At 38.4% G+C, this 21,099-nt stretch overlaps 1 protein-coding gene across 4 annotated transcripts; it reads right to left on the reverse strand.

Annotated features, from left to right (window-relative positions):
- Positions 1-11: 11 nt before the first annotated feature.
- On the reverse strand, positions 12-20,194 carry KBTBD2 (kelch repeat and BTB domain containing 2). Of its 4 annotated transcripts, none has more exons than XM_070369509.1 (5): positions 19,805-20,194; positions 13,964-14,041; positions 10,496-11,006; positions 5,378-5,543; positions 12-2,708 (listed from the first exon to the last, which is right to left on the reverse strand). In XM_070369509.1, exons 3-5 carry the CDS (start codon positions 10,663-10,665, stop codon positions 1,173-1,175), a joined length of 1,872 nt encoding a protein of 623 aa, XP_070225610.1. In that variant the 5' UTR covers positions 10,666-11,006; positions 13,964-14,041; positions 19,805-20,194; the 3' UTR covers positions 12-1,172. The 4 variants fall into 4 exon arrangements, with proteins under 4 accessions (XP_070225610.1, XP_070225611.1, XP_070225609.1 ...); XM_070369510.1 differs by lacking the exon at positions 19,805-20,194 and adding an exon at positions 16,747-16,935; XM_070369508.1 differs by lacking the exon at positions 13,964-14,041.
- Positions 20,195-21,099: the final 905 nt, after the last annotated feature.

Below are 21,099 nucleotides of genomic sequence, written 5' to 3' on the forward strand. Positions count from 1 at the left end.
AGAAAAACAGATTTTGAATATATACAATTTATTTAATAAATTAATGTCATTCAAAATACAGTGCCAGAACATTATGCAGTTGAACATGCTAGTAATGTTTGTCATGAAGCACCTGTGCTCATGTTAGATTGGCGGCGGCCCGCTACTGCTAGTGGTTCCTGGGATTAATGCCAGAGCAGCACTAGTTATCTGCTCTTCTGCACCGCTAGTGCAGAGAATTCCTGAACAGTTCACCTTTCTAATCCTACCCCCCACACACAACAGGTTAAAAAAAACACACCCTGACAGCTAACAAATATCTATACACAATCACTCTACAGTAATGCTTATTAAATTAAGATGTAATGACCTGGTTAACCCACTCTAAATCTTTAAGATGGAGAAATACAACAGCAGCAGGTAGTTATATGCATGAGCCAATGTTAATGTAATACAGAAAGTGGAGGCATTTACTGATTAAAGCTCCACACAGACCCGCACAATGAAGGACTAGCAATTCTTATTGCAAGCCCAGCAACTGAAGTCCACACCTGGTAAATGACCAGCTGGTTGGAAGACCTGTATTCTAGATAGACAAGTATAAGTTAGTGAAGAGAGTACATGCACCTAATAGTATATAGTTAGACTGATCCTGCAGTCATACTTTCCCTGTGCAATACCATAAAATGGAAGATCTTCCTCAACTATAGGATTCAGACAACATTTCTATGCCAACATGGACACTAGTGTTAAGTGCAGCTCAGTTAACTACACTGAAAAAAACTACATTCCAGGACTTCAAAACAGAAGCACGGGAATGAAATACATTTACCAAAATAACCTCAGCACAATTTGCGATATACCACACTAGGAACAGGAAACTACTTTAATAAGTGAACTTTTGGAACTGTACATACACAGGGCTAACAATGTTAGATAATCCAGATTGTTATGCTCATGATACACATAAAAGTTTCTCAATTATTGGATAATCTATTTCATATTATGGAAGCATATCTTTAAGACTCACTGATATATATTATACTGATGCAAATATTAAGTAGGGCATAAAAATAAAATTTATCAAAGATAGATTTTTTTATGTACTCATATTCAGTCCTTTCATAGTCTCTCATTAAGCAAAGAAAATGACAAAAGCAAACAGACGAAGCGTGCACTCCCTGAACTCCTGACTATACAGGCGGTAGTGCAACCATCTCTCCATCCATTTCAAACTCCTCTGTTCCATCCGGTGAAAAAAGGTAAGTTGGTGGTTTCCATGGAGATTCTTCAAGGCAGGATGGATACAGTTTCCCCACAGTGCATCGAAAATCTCTCCCTAGGTCCCAGAGTACACGTTCAGATATATGTTGCCGCAGAGACCACCGGTCGAGTTCCAGATCGTATTGGTAAGTGACGTATTTAGCTCTCTCATTTAAGTGGGTTTCTCGCATAAACACACACAGAGAATTTGAGATTACAACAGCTCTCACACAGGGATCTGAGTACCTCTTAGCAGGGATGTTGGCTGCCATTTTCCACTCATTTTTATTCACATCATAGACTTCCACAGTTACTGAAGACCCATCTACAGTGCCAGAGGGGAGTCTTATGCCAGAATTAGTAGCAATGTGCAACCCTCCGATATAGAAAATTTTATCACCAAAAGCTGCAGCTGAAGCAAAAGACCTGCTCGTCTGTCTCATGGCCATTTCTACCCATGAATCAGACCTTGGAAAATAACAATACATGAGGTTCAGGGTCATCACATAAATGCAGTCATGAACTACAACTGCTGCACTCCACTGCCAAGCACAAGGCAAAGGGCTTACCATTGTCCATTCATCCTTCTCAGTGTCGTATCTTTCTACAGTCCTCCGATTAAGTTCTCCACCCACACTATCTCCTCCGATTGCATAGATATAGCCTTCACAGCAAACCAAAGATGGCTTTACGCGGACAAAAAGCATTGGGGTCTTTGGAAACCAGGTATTTTGCTGTGCATCAAACCAATAAAAGCAATTCACAGTTCTAAAGGCAGTCTGAAGTTTGCTTGTTTTACTGTGATTTGTTTTTGTGTTTTTCAGAGGAACTTGACCACCTGCTATATAGATGTCATTATCAGGTGTTACAACGGTCCCAACCTTATGTAAATCAGCTGGTGGGCTGCACAGCTTGTAAACTTTTTCTGCTTGGGGGCTGTAACAGACTGAAGAGTAAAGACTACAAGGATTTTCTGAAGATGCTTCAATGAAAATCATCATCTCCTCTTTAGTCATTCCAAGTCTTGGTTTGAAAAACTTGGGCATGGACTTATACAGACCTTGAACAACTACTGACTTATCATTGGGTGGCAGACCTTGAAACCAAGCTCTCTGTGTTACTTCTGAAAGTGCATCAATTCTGATTTGGCTAAGAACTGAAGACAAATACTGCGATCGTGATTCTGTGTTGTACTCCAGCCATAGCATAGCAGCTTCACGAACTGTCTCCTCCTTTTCTACATTTAAATTGTCACTACTGAGAATGTCTATCAGTAGATCATGTGACAGCTGCATGAAAGCTTCCTGATGATACACAGCCGTGAACTTGTGCTCCACCATCCTTTTAGCACTTTGTTTTAATTCCTCACAGCTGAACAGATCAGCAAAACTCAACAATCGCACACAATTCTCTGCATTTATTTTTTTAATTAAATATTCTCGACAACGTTGTAACACATCTTCTACCTAAAAATGGGGGAAAAACAAGGCTGATAAAGGCAAGCCAGACATTTGCTATGTAACACACAAGTATATTAATCAAATCTTTATACTGTAGTTTTATTTTTACGTACACTTGTGGGCTAAGAGAGAGTGTCTTCCCGTAATAAAAAACTAGAAGACTGTGCAGGGGGTTTCCTGGTGGCTCAGATGGTAAAGAATTCGTCTGCAATGCGGGAGACCTGGGTTCGATCTCTTGGTTGGAGAAGGGAATGGCTACCCACTCCAGTATTCTGGCCTGGAGAATTCCATGGACAGTGGAGCCTGGCAGGCTTCAGTCCATGGGGTCACAAAGAGTCAGATACGACTGAGCAACTTTCACAATGTATTGTTTTGCATTTTTCTTCCTGTCTAGTGGCCTACTTAACTGCCCTATTTAGGAGTCAGTAGTATAACATCAGATAGGCTCTTGGGGACTTCCCCAGTGTTTAAGACCCTGAGCTACCACTGCAGGGGGTGCGGGTTCGATCCCTGGTCAGGGAACTAAAATCCCATATCCCACATGCTGCACAAAAACAAGACCCCCAATAAATGACTCTTAAAAACCTAAACAGCCTAAAGGTAAGGAAATTCATGCATAAGTTAAATACTTTTAGGCTTTAAAAAATATGTAACTGAAAACCAAGTAAGAACAATATAAATCAGTACAGGAAATGATTATTGTTGAGAAGTGAGAATCTGGTTTTGTCAACGTGTATAAGATATTCATAAAAAAGCAGATATACACAATGCCTAACGATAGTTATTTGCCTTTCTTACCTGGAGCACTAGGATAACCAATCAAAAGAAAATAGTGCAGTTATAATCTAAATTTAACAACCCATCTTAGCCACTCAAAGTTTCCTAGATTTTTCTCAAGACAAAACAGATCTCAGTTGAGTTACAAGTGCTACCTCCTATATTTATTCCAGATCACAGTGATTAACTAGAAACAGTTTGTGATAAGAAGTCAGGTTGTTTGGCTTCAAAACTTGGATAGGCCAGTCAACACTTGTATAATATCAGACAAGTAGCTTTCTTCTCTAAGCCTCAGCTTTCTCCTGCATAAAATGAGGAAATCCTTTAAGTGATTATTTTAGGATTAAATGAGAACTGATATATAGCATCAGTACAGTATCTGGCATATAAAAACATTTCATGCAGTTAATAGTGAAAGCCATGTTGACAGTCATAAAATGCCCCATCCCAGACTTGCCAGGGCAACCTTAGTCCTAGAGGAGGCAGAGTCTGGGTTTGCATTTGGGTAACCATATGCCTAAGGGTTTCATTAACATGATTTAAAAAAAAAAAAGGAAAGCTGTCACTATTTACAGTAACAGTGTTCTGAAATCCAAATTTCTTAAAATTAATTATTTAGCAATTGTAAAAATACCTGCTTTTAGTTCTTGGCTTTTAAAAAAGTAATGAAATCATTTAAATTAAATGATTAAATAATATAATAATAATAAATAAATTAAATCATTACAGTAGGCATTTCTCCCTTTTAGGTTTGGATTCAGGATATCAATGTCTTCCATTGTAAAGCACCAGGAAGCTACCATGGGCTTCAGTTTCCCCAGAATTACAGGTACACAAGGACACTGCACAACTGGGGGGCGGGGAGAAGAGTACAAACTAAAAAGGAGGAAAGCTACTTAAACTGGTGCTCAACCAATGTCACTGATGTTTATTCAGCACGCATTTATCTAGTACCCTCTAGGTATCATGAACTATGCTACCGAAATTTAACCTTCAGTTTGATGATTCTCCCTTTGGAGAAACTTATTTCTGAAAATACAAAGAATTATTCCAAATAGGAAAAGAAATGAGAAAAATGTATTTATTTATTTAGCCACACCATACAGCATGTGGGATCTTAGTTTCCCGGCCAGGGATCAAACCTATGTCCCCCGCAGTGGAAGTGTGAATTCTTAACCAATGGACCACCAGAAGTCCTGGAAAATATTTTTATATGCCTCTTAAAATTTAAAAGAAACGTTGAAGGGTGGAAGTCCCTGTTGGTCCAGTGGTTAAGACTCTGCTTCCACTGCAAGGAGCATGGGTTCCAACCCTGGTTCAGGAACTAAGATTCCACAAGCCACATGGCATGGCCAAAAATAAATAAAAATGTTGAAGGGGAAACAAAGAGTGAGAGAGTGAAATAGTTTATCATATGTAAATATATCGTCACTTTTTCTTTTAGTTTAATTCTTTAATAGCTCAGTGTGTTCTCATGCTATTACAAATATTTGTTTGATAACTTCTGTTAAGAATCTTGACATTTTCCATGAAAAGTAATACCATCAAAAATTAGCATATCTAAGCTTTTAGCCAAAACACCAAAGCATTTAAATTTAGTAACACTGTTAAAAGCTTTTTTACTTAAGATCTAAATTCTGCGGTATACTAGGCAGAATATGAAACTAATATGAAATTTTCACTTATCTTTTCAGTAAGGTTCCCACCATAAAACTAAGTTTACTAGATGATCAAATTCTATTGTTTTTCTTTTACACATTTTAAAAAGAGAAGAAAAACTTTACATTCTAAAATCTGCAATAAAATTACATAGCTATAATACATCACTGATGAAACAATGTTTCTTAAGAAAAATAAACCACAGTTAACACATACAACTGAGAGAAAAAACTGCTTACCTGCAGGAAGCACGCTGTCTCATAAAGCTGTTCTACAGTGCTGTCACTTATTGCCAAGTTACCCGTGTATGTATAGGTTATTATTATCTGTAAGGTGGCTGAGTCCACATTCCTCAGATGTATGTGTGTCTGTTTGCTTTCACTTAGTCCACTCATGAACATGGCCCTACAGGAAGGGTGGGAGGGAGAGACAAAAGTAGAGCTAAAAGAAACACCAAAACTAGACCACACAGAATTTTATTTAGGGTATTTGCTGATGGACAACTTACAGGGAAAAACTTTTGAGGGAGGCAACAGAAAAGTATAATCCAGTGCCAAAGCTATACCAAACTATTCCACTATGCCATTCTGAATGATAATATCAAAATTAATTCATTCCTTATATTCACACAATGCAACTTAGCAATAAAACAAACTCTTTAATACGTACACAGACAAACCTTAAAATCATTATGGTCAGTGAAAGGCAGATACAAAAGACCACATACTATATGATTCCATTTATATGAAATATCCCCCAAAAGCAAATATACAGAGGCAGAAGGGAGATTAGTAGTTACCTCGGGCCATGGGTAAGAAAGGTGAGTGACTGAGACTATAAGTGGGCATAAAGTGATGGAAACATTTCAAACTAGATTGTAGAGATGGTTGCAGAGCTCTTTAAATATACTTAAATACTTAATTGTATGTAAATTAGCTTTCAACAAAGCTGTTAAAATTTCAATTTATTCAAATGATTTCCTAAAAATATGCAGGACAGTTTCCTAAAAATATTTTACATGCAGGAAAATATGCTGTAAAGGCAATTATGTTATGAATACAAACTAAATGTCCACATATAGGGGAGAGAGAAAAAAAAATGCAAAGAGTATTATTACTGTATGTATAGAAAAGCCTATAGTGATCTCAAGTGTAGTATCACAACAACTAGCCTGGGCACCTCAAGGACAAGATTAGAAACGCTTTAAAGTGGATGAAGTAGTGAGTCAGGGGAGAATATAAGTACTTTTTTGGGGGGGGGAGACTGCTGAACCTAAGAGGTTCAGGCATTTAGATCACAGAAGGCTTTTAAAATGAGACCCAAGAGGGAATTCCCTGGCGGTTCAGTGGTTAGGACCCAGTGCTTTCACTGCCTGGGCCTGGGTTCAATCCTGCATCGGGGGTAAGATCCACAAGCCCAACAGCAGAGCCAAAACTTTTTACTGAACTTCCTTCTACATAATGAAGAATGCTGAAGGGTTCTGAGCATGGATTCACTAGCACAATAAAACATATTCTAGAATGAATACTCCGTACTGACAGACCTCAAGTGCCAAAGGCTGGAGGCCAGAAAACTGCTTTTTTTAGGCTACTGCAATAATCTATGTTAGAAATAAGAACCACCCGAGGATGGCAGAAATGGATACAAAAGCTTTTACAAAAAACCCAACAAGATCAGGTGATTTTCTGAACACTAGCAATAAGAATAGGAAGTAGATTGTTGTTTTTTAGTTGCTAAGTTGTGTCTGACTCTTTGCAACCCTGTGGACTGCGCATGCCAGGCTCCTCTGTCCTCAACTATCAGAATTTGCTCCAATTCATGTTCATTGAGTGGGTGACGCTAACCATCTTGTTCTTTGCTGCTTCTTTCTTAGATAGGAAAAGAATCAAAGCTAGCTCTTTATTTTCAAGTAAATGCCTGAAAAAAAATACTGTTAACCATTGAGAGGAAAATTGTAAGATGGAGGAAAAAAGGTGAGTTAAATTTTAGATATGTTTAATTGAAGGTGTGGGCAGCTGAGTCAAATAGAAATAATACAATAACCAATCAAGTATTTAATATTACTGAAACTATGAAGAAAGTCAGGCATTAATGCAATAGACTGTGAATTATCTACAAAATGTCATGTGTTAAAGCCAAGTAAGTTACATGAGAGAGACTAAAAAACTAAGAGAAAAACCCACCCAGATTCCCAATGACCAACCTGAGGTAGAGTTCTATTAGAAGAAAAAGTAAGAATGACAAAAGGTTGAGAAACATTCATCAGAGAAATAAGAACAAGCCAGTCAGTATAATGCTACTCTGGGCAAGAGAAGCAGGGTGACAAAAACTGGAGCGTCAAGGGTAACAAACATAGCAAACGCAATTAGGAAAGCACTGGTGATTTCTGGTGTAGCTCACAAAGAGCAGTAAGAACAGCAACTAACTTGAAGCAGTTAGGGAATGGAAAAGTGGCAAAAACATCAATCAGGGTGTTTGAAAACTGCCTCCCAAAGAATACAGAATGGCCATAAACCTAATCAAAGTAAAGGAGAACAGGAATTATTCTCGAAAAGTATCCGAGATTTAACAAGAAAACCCTAATAAAAACACCTAAGACAGCTGGTGTCACTTATTTCACAAGTCTCTTCTCTCACATGGGAGATGACCAAAAGCAACCTGAAAAATTACGAGAGATCTGAGTAAAAATGGAAGATTTAGGGGTCATGTGCTTTTTCTCTGTTCCAATAGAAGGTAGTTAACTTTGGAAGAGGAAGTAGGGCAAGAGAACAGCTGACTATACAGATGACACTGAGACAGGTTATTCCAGGCTATAGTTTAAGACACCAGAATAGTGGACTTCTGTGAAGGATTTATGCTTCCCAAAGTCGAAAGACACTAGGGGAAGCTTAGCCAACTTGATCATAAAAATCTGAAACAGGCTTTTCAAAGAAAGAATAAATGCTGAATTGCATATTATAGCAGGCTGAATTACCATGGTGAGAGAGGTGCTGAGTAATTCTCAAGTAATCCCTTTCACTTGGGTTCTACTATCTATGTTACTAAGAAGTAGAAACTATTACTTCAGAGGTTCTTAGGATTTTAGAGGTTTTTTTTGATTCTTGGTGGAATGGTACTGGTAAACTGCAAAAGAATGTACCTAGTTCAAAGGACAAAATTTCTCACAGTAAATTTCTAATGGTTAAATTGATGGCAACATATGTAAGGATACTGAAATCTACAAAGTTGAAAACAGAATCCAGTTGAAGAAACCTGGGAAAAGATCAAGTTATTATTGTGGGAATATATAATAATTATCTATCCAGTCCAGAGAAAAGATATATATAGGAGGAAAAATTAATACACGTGTTTGGTCTTGTGGATTATGAAACTGGCCCAGACACAGTATTGTAAAGACGGATGGATTTAATCCCAAACATGGGCAGAACTATTCTTTCTACTGTTACTTCAAATCCCTATTATCTGATTTGCTTTAGGGAGAATATATTCTTTTAGAACACCAAAGCTAAAGAAGGGAACTAACTAGTGAAAGTAATAGCAGCCTTAAAGAGATTGTGTTGCTTTTAAAATTTTGATACTAATGATGTATTTAAACTTTTTATTTCGTCTTCCAGGAAGCCAATTCCAACCCAATTAGTTAAAAGATAAAAGAATAACCTCATGGCTAGAGAATTTAGAGAACAGCGTGTTATCTATACAATAAAAAATAAAGTTAACAAGGGAGGAAAAAAGGTAAGACACCTAACCCGTAATCGCATGTGTTACTTTCCTGATAAAGATGACAAGCAAATAGAATTTCTGCATAGGTTTAAAAGTTAAACAAGACAACTACTAGGGTAATAACCACAAAAGATTCTATGATTACAAATACCAATCTGGAAATCCACAAGTCATAAAGCTTTCCAATAAAGAATAATCAATTCATAATTAACAGCCATTAAAAAGGGAGAACTAATGGACCTAGGTTTGACTGAATCTGTAACTCTGAATTCCTGACACTATCTACTAAGCCAATGGAAATGAAAAAACAAAAACAATCCTGACAATCACAATCATCTGGGAAGCTCTTAAAATATACAAATCCTCAAACTCTAACTTGGACCCACTGAGTTAGATCCAGAAGAATCGTTAACTTCTGGGTTTGAAATCCAAGAATCTCTATCTGTAGAAACACCAGAGGATTCTAAGGATCCTTTCTGGGTCCATTAGGTTTTCTAGAATCACTGTTTGCAAATATGCTAAGTTTTCTAAGATAAAAATAGTTTTAATGTCTGAAACTATGAAATATCCACAGTTAAACCTGAAAAAACAGCAGGAAGAGCAAAGCAACTGACAAGGCAATCTGGGTCTAAGCTTCTTTAATCATCATGAGATGTGTTATACTGGGGAACGTGAAGTTTCTACACCTTCCTCTATGTTAGCTTTGAAAAGTTAAGATTATACTGTCCTGTCCATAGCTGCCACTAAAAAGCAGCATAAAGTAAGTTTCATTGATGATAGCCACTTAAGCCAGCTAAGATTTGCTGTACGAATATACCAGTCCACATTTAATTCATCTTTACTCACTCTGTCCTCTTCAAATATTACGTAAAAATTCAACCTAAGGGCAGTGACCAAACAGGAATTTCTATGCCTTAATTCTATTTCTCCCATGAAATACATAACAAAGGAAAACCTACCTTAAAAAGATTAAAAATTGTAAAAGGTCATAAATGTAAAGTTTTATTTATAATTAGCAAACAATTAAATCAACTTCTAAATTCTGAGGCACAGAGAACAACATTATCAGTTATTAACTATTTCAATCTGGGAAGGAGTCTGGTAAGGCTAAAAAGATATCACAAATGATAAAAGTAACCAACAATGAGCAAAAAATTCATTTTTTCAAAGGAAATCAAAGTTCTTAACACATCTAAACACTACCAATTATCGTCTAGAAGTTATTATCAAGTATACGGTAACTCTTAAATTCATAAACAAAGACCATTTTCTAAATTTAATATTTTAAAATCTTATGAGTAAGTGAAAATTACACCATTCATTTTCCTTTCTCTTTCAATGAAAAAAACAGTACTGTATTCTGAACCTTTTTGCTTCCGCATCATTAAACTTAACCTTAATTTCAAATTTCTTGTATTTAATCTTTATAAAACCTTCCCTTGCCTGTCCCTTATTTACATACACAAGGAGGTGACTGGCAAACACTTTATCACCCAAATAGAAAATTTAGGCAAAACATTAAGACATCTAATTTTTTAAATTCTAAATAGTGTTTAAAATAATTTCTATCAAAAGATTAAAACAAGCTAACATTCTGCACTTGAAATTACAAACTAACCAAGATTAAAAGTACTTACCTAAAATAAGAGCTGCATGTTGCAAGAACCATCTTATGACAAGGGAATTCAGTGCCCTCAACAATTAACACTATGTCAGTAAACAACTGCTGTTCATAAAACAATTTCAACTGCTCCAACAAGGACACAGCATATTCAGTATTGATCTGCTTCTCCTCTTGAGTGGACATGACTGTATTCCATTAATATCTCCAGGAACAGATTAGAATAAAGTCAGTCTTACTGATGGAAGGTCAAGTGAATGCTTCAGAAATAAAGAAAGGAGAAACTCTGCTTGCTGTTATCTGCAGCATTCAGAACCAAGACTGACACACTCACTAATGAAGAGTATCTTGCTATAGGCTTAGAATTACTATTAGGTCATCCTGTGTTAATTAGGTTCTTCAGAGTTTTTCAACACAGTCTGCACACATCTTGCTCAAATTTGCAACTGCTGTTCATCTCAAAAGAGAGTAACACACGAGGTAGATTTTGTGGCAACATCCTATGTTTGGTGGATCCTCTGGAGTAACTAAAAAAAAAAAAAAAATACATCAGTCAGAGTATCTAGGCCAGTACATTTTTAGAATACAATATTTAAACAGACTTACATATGAATTACATTTTTTTGTAATTCAACTTTAGACATTACCATAAAAATAAAACATGAGGAAAAGAATACTTTAAAAGTTTATTTGTAGTTTTATCTTTTTGACTTCTATAAAAAATTTAAACATTTCAGAAAGAACACATCAATATGCATACACTTACAAAGTTCTTTAAAAACAAAAACATACAGTATGACAAAATACAGAAATGTATTACTACATGAAGACTTCATATTATACAAATATGAATGTTCTCAAAATGTGTAAATTTAAAATTTTCAGAAGATTCAAGTCCAATTTTTAGACAATTAATCTGGAAGAATTCCCCAAAACTGCCAAGATATCTGAGTGAAAGGGAGGCAAGTTCTTCCTCATGACTTATCAAATATTAAAATATATTAACAGTTCTATAATAAAGGCAAGTAAATAAAAATAAGTAAATATAATACACTCAAGTTATAAGAAAAGGTATTAGATATGATAAAGAAGTCTTCAAATTAGAAGACTGGGTCATTCCAACAAATAACACTGGACACCCCCAGGAGGAAAAAACAAAATCTAATACCATTCATCAAAGAAATTCCAGCTGCATTAAAGTTTAATTTTAAAATATTATTTGGAAATAAGTATTTGTAACGTATGGCAGGAGAAGGCAATGGCACCCCACTCCAGTACTCTTCCCTGGAAAATCCCATGGGCGGAGGAGCCTGGTAGGCTGCAGTGCATGGGGTTGTGAAGAGTCGGACACGACTGAGTGACTTCACTTTCACTTTTCACTTCCATGCCTTGCAGAAGTAAATGGCAACCCACTCCAGTGTTCTCGCCTGGAGAATCCCAGGGACAGGGGAGCCTGGTGGGCTGCCGTCTATGGGATCTCACAGAGTCGGATACGACTGAAGCGACTTAGCAGCAGCAGCAGCAACATATGGGAAATGAATTACAAATAAGGAAAAAGAATGTATAATATAGAGTACTAATAATAGTTAAAAAAAAACTATCACCTGTTTCCTAATTAGATGATTCTTAGTTCCATAATCAGAAAGTCAAGTGCTGTTGACATGAAAACTATTTGACCATCATTTGGAACTACTACTACTTTTTCTCACAAAAATATCATCCATCTCTCAAAGAGGTCACACTGTACTTCGGGCCAAGCTATACTATTACATAAACTGCTAACCTGATGTAGACTGTCAAATTTCCAGCCAAGTAAAGTATAAGGGAGTAACTAAAACAGGTGCAAAGCCAGAGACTTTGGGTCATTTAAGGTAATGACTTTGCTCTTCCAGATCTGAAAGTTATCCTATAAATCTAAGTTTATTGCATAACCTCTAAGGCTAATAATACCTAAAATCACTGGCTATTTTCATATATTAATAATGCAGCAAGGCCCAGTGTTAGTGAGGGTGTTAGAAATGAGCATTTTTACACAGGAGTGTAAGTTGATACATACCTCCAAGCCCTTAATCAAAACTCTTAAGAGCCAGCTATGTTCTGGAATTTAGGATTTCTCAAATCTTATAAAACTAATGTGGTACATATATCATGTACTACAAGCAGTCTAGGACAGAACTCCGTAACTGAACATCCTATTTTCACTGAGGGAAATATGAATAGTATGAAAAATAATACTATATAGAATCTCATTACTTCAGATCAAGTTTTACAAAACCAAATTTTTTAAAACTTGACTTTAAGAGCTTTTTGAATTTCAGAATTGCAAAGGAAGTATTACAGAAGACGTAATATTTGGCACTGTAAATGCTTACTATCTCAATCTTTCAATTCCGCCTCTAAAAATTTATCTGACAGAAATGTATATATTGATAGGCTAAAATTCCTAACCCCAGCTGCAGGACCCCAAATTGTCCCCATCCATGTTTAAACCAGGTGACAGGAGCTGCTGGCCAAAGCCAGGATGGATTTAGACGACACTCTACACTCCAGAATTCCTTGCAGGGTAGCTGTACAGGTTCATTCTGGTTATTTCTCTAAGACTTCATACTCTCTGAACCTGACTTTTTTGCAGTTCCTTTTCTGAGCCCCATTTATGTATGTCTCCATTTTATTAGATTTGATTTCTTTTTATCATATTCATGATACTGTATTAAAACAATACTAGTCTGCTTTTAGAAAATTACACAGTGAGCCAACTTTATACAATCTTATTGTCACTGCTTTATACGCCCCCTATTTCCACCCCTCCCTTTGAAATCTAGGGTACACTGTCTTCCTAACAATTTTTATTTAAGATATCTCAACATTAAAATAGGCAGCAGAAGTCATTCAGACATCATATAAATTTAATAATTCACCCAGATCAGTATCTAGTACAATTCAAAATAAAGTTAAGTGTTGCTTTTCTGGGAACGTAAGAGTTCAAAATGTATTAACTAAAAATGTAAAAAATGGCAAAGTTTAAGATGGCCAACCAATAACCTTCAAAAGGCCCCTAAAATCAATATACTACATGCTCTGAAACATTTCACAAAGTCTGAACTATACTACTTAATAACCAAAGATTGGACACATTTACAAATTTGCCCTTAATTCCCAGGTATCAATGAAACTGTTTACTTAATTTTTGATCATAAATTAATGGCTACTTAAATTTAACTCCACAAATGTTTTTTGAGTATTTTCTAAGTGCTGGTCATTGTACTGTAAGTACTCAGACTGAGAGTTGCCAACCACGAGAGCTCCAGGACACCAAGTGCATTTACTCTTACTACAGCCAAAACATGTCTATCATTTAAAAAGAGTGTCTTTATTCTAGACAAATTCAAATCTACAGGCAGGCAAAAGAATAAAATCTAGCCGTCATGATCTTTCATTTCTAAACTTTTGATAGAGAAGTAATACAAGAAATTTTATTCTTTACCATAAGAACAACTGTAGCACAAGTGCAATGAGCAAAGAAGGCAGCTGGGATTTGTCCCACTGTTAACAGTGGTTCACACTGCAGAGAAAAGAAACATTTATTGAAGACTTATTTAAACCTTCTACATTTTGTTAATATATGCAATGATAATTTAATTAAAAAACTCAAACTTTCAAAGGTATACTACTCTCTTTTCTCATCATAAAAACAAAATATTTTAGGATTTGTAAGCACAGTCTTTGTCCCAAATGCTAAAGCTGTTGCAGTCTGAAAACAGCGAAAGTCAACATATAAAGGAACGGACATGATTGTTTCAACAAAATGTTCTCTACAAAAAAGGACTACAGGCTAAATGTACCAATCTCTGTTTTAGGCTGCTTCTTGATCAAATATTAAGAATTTTTTTAAAAGGTGGTAACAAAAATACACACTTCAAGATTATTTTTCCCAGAAGAATGTTTCCCCTTCAAGTCATAAAAACAAGGAAAAAGCACAAACCTTAAACACTTGAAAGTTGAGTTAAATATAATTCTTAATCTGTCTATAGTCCACCTTTCAACTGAAATATTTTAACGTCTCTTACCTAGTCACACAACCACTTTCCCTATTTACTATGGGTTCAATCAACTTTTCAAACACTTTTAAAAAATCCAGTGAGTATCCTTTATTTAGGTTAGAAAAAAAGGACTTTTCTAATCTGCTGAAAGAAACCCACAATGAGAAAAAAAAACTATTTTAGAGTCAAAAACACTTGAATTTCTTTCTTTTTTAAAAAAATCAACTACATCATTTCTGGAGAAGGAATGGCAACCCACTCCAGTATTCCTGCCTGGAGAATCCCATGGACAGAGGAGTCTGGCAGGTTATAGTACCAAAGGTAGCAAAGAGTTGGACACGAGTGAAGGGACTTAGTAGGCACAACTTATTTATATATATTTGAAAAACACAAGATGTGTACAAAACAATTGTGTGTAAAGACATTCAATGAACACGTGGATTCAGCAGATGAACTGATGGCCAAAGACTAGGAAACCACTATTAGTTGCCACATTTCCAGGTATCAGGTACCTTAAGATGAATAGAAAGGTCCTGTAATTTAAAGGTACTTGTCAGGACATATTTCACAGTGAGAAAAGCCAACTAGAAAAAGCATTAAATGGGAGTCATACAAACACAGTGTAACGACATTCAGAATCTAACAAAGTAAAATGTACTCTGGCATTAAAAGTATGCATATTCTTATTTCTTTTTCTAAGTTCTTGGCTATATTCAGTATTTTTGATTGATCTATTTGATACCAGTGGATAATAGCAATGAATAAGGTTAGAATGCTATATACAGGATGATATCCTTTCTTCTTTTTACCAACTTTCTGCAAGTTAAGTAGAGAACAAAGACCAAGTTATGTTTTAATCTAAAAGCTTCCTATAAGAGTAGAATTACAACTGAGAGAAAAAAAACCAAAAACTTGGATTCTAACATTTTCTGTAGGCTACCCAAGTCTCCAAGGTTCTACTGAGTGAATTTTGCCACACAAGAGTTTCAGAGCATTGTTATTAAATGGTCATCAGGATTAAATCAGTCAACAATCCACAGCAATACACACAATTCTACTTAAAAATCTGAAATACCTCTTACAGAAAGTTGTTTCAATACTTGTTTTCCTCCCTTTAATCAATGTGACTATAAATTTTGTAGGGGAAGCAAATATATCTAACTTCACTTTGAAATCTAGTTTTCATTCCCACAAGTGTGTCATTTATAGTACCTTTCCACAGAATAGCTACAGAAACATAAACAGATACAAAAGAAGTTCTCCAATGTTATACAGACAAGATCTGGAAGATAAAGAATAAAGGATTGAAAAACTACTGAATGTGAAAATGAGACTGATCAGCAATTAACCGAGCTGTACATGTGAAACCAGGAAGGATAAAAAGATAGGGTTGTTGTTCAGTAGCTAGGTTGTGTTCTCCTCTTTTGAGACCCTATAGATTGTAGCCTGCCAGGCTCTTGTCCATGGGATTTTCCAGGCTAGAATACTGGACTGGGCTGCCACTTCCTTTTCCAGGTGAAAAAAGGGAGGAGGTTGCAAACAACGACTGCACAAAAACTACACAGTAATGATGAAACAGTGATAAAGAGGAAGAGCGGTGGACTACAGGTCACACCACCTGTATGCAGACTTTCAAGTTGTGTATTATTAACTTAGGTGATGCTCTAACTTCCAGTGCTACAAATGTCAATATAGCAGATCTAAACTTGTCAGAAAAAATCCAAGGCTATTCTAATGTCAAGTATTGCCAAAAAATTAGAGCATGGACTGTGGAGCCAAATTACTTGGGTTGAAATCCCAACTCTGCAACTTACTAGTTGTGTGACCTTTCCTAAGTTATTTCTTTTTTGTGCTGTAGTATGCTCATCTGTAAAATGCGGGATAAAAATAGAATTCTTCTCAACTGGATTAAGGATTAAATGAGCTCTATGGAGAGTCTGGAGCAGTGCCTGACACACAGAAATACTACTCTGTGCAAAAAAGAATAATTTGTAATTATTTTACTTAACACTCACTTACTGGTCAAGCTTTTTGTAGTACCTTCGCACCTTCTGAACCTTCATACCTACACAGGTCTGAGTCCCAATTACCAGGTTTCAACACTCAAACACAGTTCTCTTTTTGCCTTGGTGAGTAGCATTTTAGATAAGAGAAATTTATTCAAAGATTTTAGGGAGTATTTTTGATGGTACAAATCATGAAACAAACTAGTACAACAAAGACTAACCTTGAGAAGGCTGATGCCTGTGCAAAAAAACTAAGTGATAGCCAGGAAGGCGCCAGTCATAGAACAAGCCTTTCTTCATTTCAGTGAAAAGATAGGTTTCTCCTTCAGGGAGGACTATTGGTGCTAGAAGTAGTTTGCTTTCAAGTTATCAACACAACTCTGACAGTTGGGAATGTTTGGAAAACCACTTCATCTTCAGATTGATTGTCAACCATTACACAAACAGAATTTTCTGGAATTGCGACAAACATCAATTAAAAAACAAACACCCTGACTTTTAAAGAATGTATGAGTTTGAGAAATTTCAGTACAGCTTCCTCTACTCTGATCAAGTTCAGAACCTAGGTCTACTCCTTCTTGACCCCTTTTCCAACGAGTGTGAAAAGACTATCTGACTCCATCAAGTTAATTATGCTCAATATCCTAAGTAAATTCAGGTCACAAGAATAGGCTTCTGTTCTACATGATGATCAGTAAGTTATTTCACTTTTAAAAAATTAAACAAGAACATAAAGGAAACACCATTTGTGATAGAATAATTATGACTTGTAGTATGCCCTTTTATTTTGGTTATCACTTTTCTTTTTTCCTCTCAGCTCTGCACAGACTTAAGAAAGCTGAAGAAATATAGACTAAAGTAAAACTGACCTTAACTTTTTCAATAGATTTCAATTTTCACCAAATCAGTGATTTTTTTCAATCACAATAACAAAACTATTTCCCAGATATTAAATATATTCATGAGGTCATTAAGGGCACACTCACTTACAATTATGGCTACTTAAGTTTCTCAGTTTCTTAAAAAAATAGAAGGGTAAACTGAGGAATACCTAGAATCCCCTGCCAACCATGGAACCTATTTACATGTTACCACTTGTCAGAAGTACAGGAGGGAGTGGAGCTGAAGAAAAAAAAAAAGGGGGGGGAAGAATTGAAAAAGTATCTCTCATTAAATGATTACATTTTCTCGAGTCTCCTACTATAATCCCTCCTTCCCACACAGAAGAATCTAAGTGCTGAAAAATCCTGGCAAGCGAACAGGGAGTAAGCTTCACATATTTAAAAAGTTACTTGAAAACAACCTATCATTTCTAATACCCTGAGTAATTTGAACATAACCTGCTCTATTCAAACTCTACAAAACTGAAAATGATTAAGACTAAGATATAATGAAGGACTTTGGTATTTTCACTCATATTTTTTATGACATCAGGACCAATCCTTTTTCCTGCTCTTAGGAATATGAGCAAGAAGAAAAACAACTCTTTTATAAGTAAATGAGTAAAATCTTTGGGAAAACCAAATAATCTTTTGCCTTTTAAAGACTGCATTCAAATTTCTATAAATTTACCATTCACTTTAAACACATTCAGTGTTCAATGTTTGCATGTTATGAAATAGCTAATTATTTCCATTAACTAGGACAAAGAAAATCTGTGGAGGAGTGTGGACTGAAGTACTGACACCTCTATTCCCAACCACCTCCTTAAGTGCCATGTGAATAACCAAAGCTAGCAGATTCTACGGTACTGCTTAGGAGAGCAAATAGGAGAGAAGAGTTATAGCACTTAAAACTCTTCCTACAAAGAGCTGTCTGTAGAGAAAAAAGAACCATGTAGAAAAGCATGAACTATAAACCAAGCTCAACAGGAATGCCATAGCCCTGGTACTGTTTACTGAGGACAACAACCTCTTGAGAATTTCAGGGCCCAATCTAAAGGGGCTTCAATAAGCACTAGACCAACAAAAGATCAAAGTAAAGAAGTAAACTTAATATTAGCAAAATTCCACATCATCAAGGCTGGAAAACAATTGACTGGTTAGACTTTTCAGTTTACTTTCGGTCCGAAAAAGTCCTTCTTAGGAAAAAAAAAAAAAAAAAGGAAAAAAATCCTAACCTAAGGTTAACTAAAGCCACTCACAATTTCGAGATTTGAAGTTCATATGACTCAAACTAAAGCAAAAATTCACACAACACAGCGGGAAGCAAAACCAACCAACCCACCCACCTTACTTTAAAAGAGAACCACTGTTAATTCCACTTTGTTGATTAGTGGTCTCAATAGAAAAGATAAAAAATAACTGTAGTCAGAGTACACTGCTGATAGGGGTGTTTCTAAATGCCTGAATGCTAAGTGAGCCAGGCGTACAGATTCATGTTATCAACAACACGTGACGTCCTGTACCCTACGTTTTTATAACGCTGATACTTTAGCTAGATATTTCACACAAATATAAGCTTTCACAGGTAATTTTACATTTTCGATTCTTTTTCCATTTTCATCTTAACGGGGTCATCCGTGGCATCGGACAACTCTAGAGATTTGTGAGTTACCTATTATTCTCCCTTTGAGATGGTAGAAAGTGAGCTTTGATTAATAAACCAGGGGGGATAAAAGAGCCGTTAACTCAAAATAACCGCTCCACATCGGGATATTCTACTCCACGGCTTCTTAATTCACAGGGAGAGAAAGATGGTCGAGTTCAAATAACTTAAAGAGATTTCAGTCTAAAGTAAATACGTACACAATTCTCCGTTTCATAGGGCAGCTTCTGCTTTCTTTTTAAAATCATCAGTAGACCCACAATGGGACCTCTGTTAATCTCGACATCTCTTGGTTACTTAAGAAGTACCGGACAAGGAAAAAACGCAGGGCTTGCCCTCCTTCTGCCTACCGTCTCGCGAACACGTCGCGAGTAGTCAAGGGAAACAGCTTGATTTTGGCAATGCGGGCTCCAGCCGGGGCCAGGGCGCCGCCCGGGAGACCCGCGGCCGGAAACGCCCCCGCGAGCGACTCGCTCAGCCGCCCCTGCCCCAAGCACCGGCCGGACGCCGGGCCGCAGCGGGGCCGCCGCCGGGTGTGGACAGAGGAGCCGGCCGCCCGCGCCCATCCCCCGCCCGCGGCGGAAACGTCTCCGGTTTGAAAGATGCCGCCGCAGCCGTCCCCTGCCCGCCGAGCCACAAAGGGCCGAACCCCTTCCAGCCGCAGCCCTTCTTCCCTAGCTCTCCACAGGTCGCCCCCGGGTCCCCCGCCCGGGGCTGGCGACGCCTGCTCACCCGAGTCCCTCAATCCTGAGGGTTGCGATCCAGTGCGGCCGGCGGCGCCGAAGACGCTGGGCCCCAGGAGCGCGGCGGCGGGGGCGTGGCCCTCCCGCGGCGGCTAGGGCCGGGGTCTCGCCTCCGCCTCCCTAAGAGGAAGGCTGGCGCCGCCGCCTCCCCTTCCTTCCGGTTTCCCCTCGCGCCCTCCCTCGGCCGCTCAGTCCTGGGCGGAAAACTGCGTCCTCTTTGGGCGCCGCCGCACGCTCCTCTGGGCCCGACCACCGCCAGACTCCTCCCCCGGGAGCCGCACCGCCCGCCCTCGCCGCCTCGTCAGCCCCGGGGCCGCGAGACGCCTGGCTTGCCGCTCCCACCCCGCCCCTGCGGCGCGCTCTCGCCCTCTTGGCGGGCCCCTTTCGAAACCCGGGGACGCGCGGGCAGCGGACCGTAGCCTAGCCTTCTCCAGGTTTCTTTTCCCGCCGCGCGCGCCTAGGCGCGCGCCTAACAGCACAAACGTCAGTTTCGCAGTTTCCCGGGTTCTTGGGACCACCCCCACAACCCCGCCCGCCCTTTTCCTTTGCTAGATCCCACCGGAAAGCCAAAACAATTGGGTCCGCGCAGGCGCGTGGAGGAAGCGGAAAGAGCAGGAAGGGCGGGGAAGGCGCGAGGTGACGGGGAAACGCTTTTGAAGGGGTTTCCCTGGGAAGGTCAGCGGAGAGTCCGTGGAGGGCGCGTGCGCGGCGGAGGGGTCGCCCTCCAAGGAGCGCGGCTGTGGGGCGCCAGGGGGTGCGGAGAAGGGAGGCTTCAGGCCTAGCCTGGTGAAAAGATAGCACGGAGAAACTCAGTCCTGGGAAATGCGGACAGCCAAGCACCAAGTTCTATGCCGTAGACTGATTTTTTTCCACCTCTCGAAATACAGAAATTTGCAGGCTGAGTCCGGGAGTGGGAACAAGGTGGACTAGACAACACCAGACCAGGGAAGAAAGAGAGGTGCTGGGAGGCTGAGTGGGCTTTGTCTCCTCGGCCCCTTCTCTCCAAAACACGATCTCCACTTACCAGAGCACGTTCGGTTTTCCAGTACTCATCAAGAGAGACTTCATGTCCTGGTCTCAAGGCCAAGGGAAAACTCAAAGCAGCACCTGAAAGAGCTTGCAGTTCTGCGGAGTGAACCGTTGGCGTGTGGAGGGAAGGCTCTTCAGCTAGTTTGTGCTGCAATGCCTCGGCTTCCAGCTCCCCCCAGTAACTCCAAAGGAGAGCCTTCAGCTTCAGTAAGCGAGGCTTTTATAACAGCCGTAGGCTGTGGCCCACTCCGGTGT

This window comes from Bos mutus, chromosome 4, assembly GCF_027580195.1.
Source record: "Bos mutus isolate GX-2022 chromosome 4, NWIPB_WYAK_1.1, whole genome shotgun sequence".
Lineage (NCBI taxonomy): Eukaryota > Metazoa > Chordata > Mammalia > Artiodactyla > Bovidae > Bos > Bos mutus.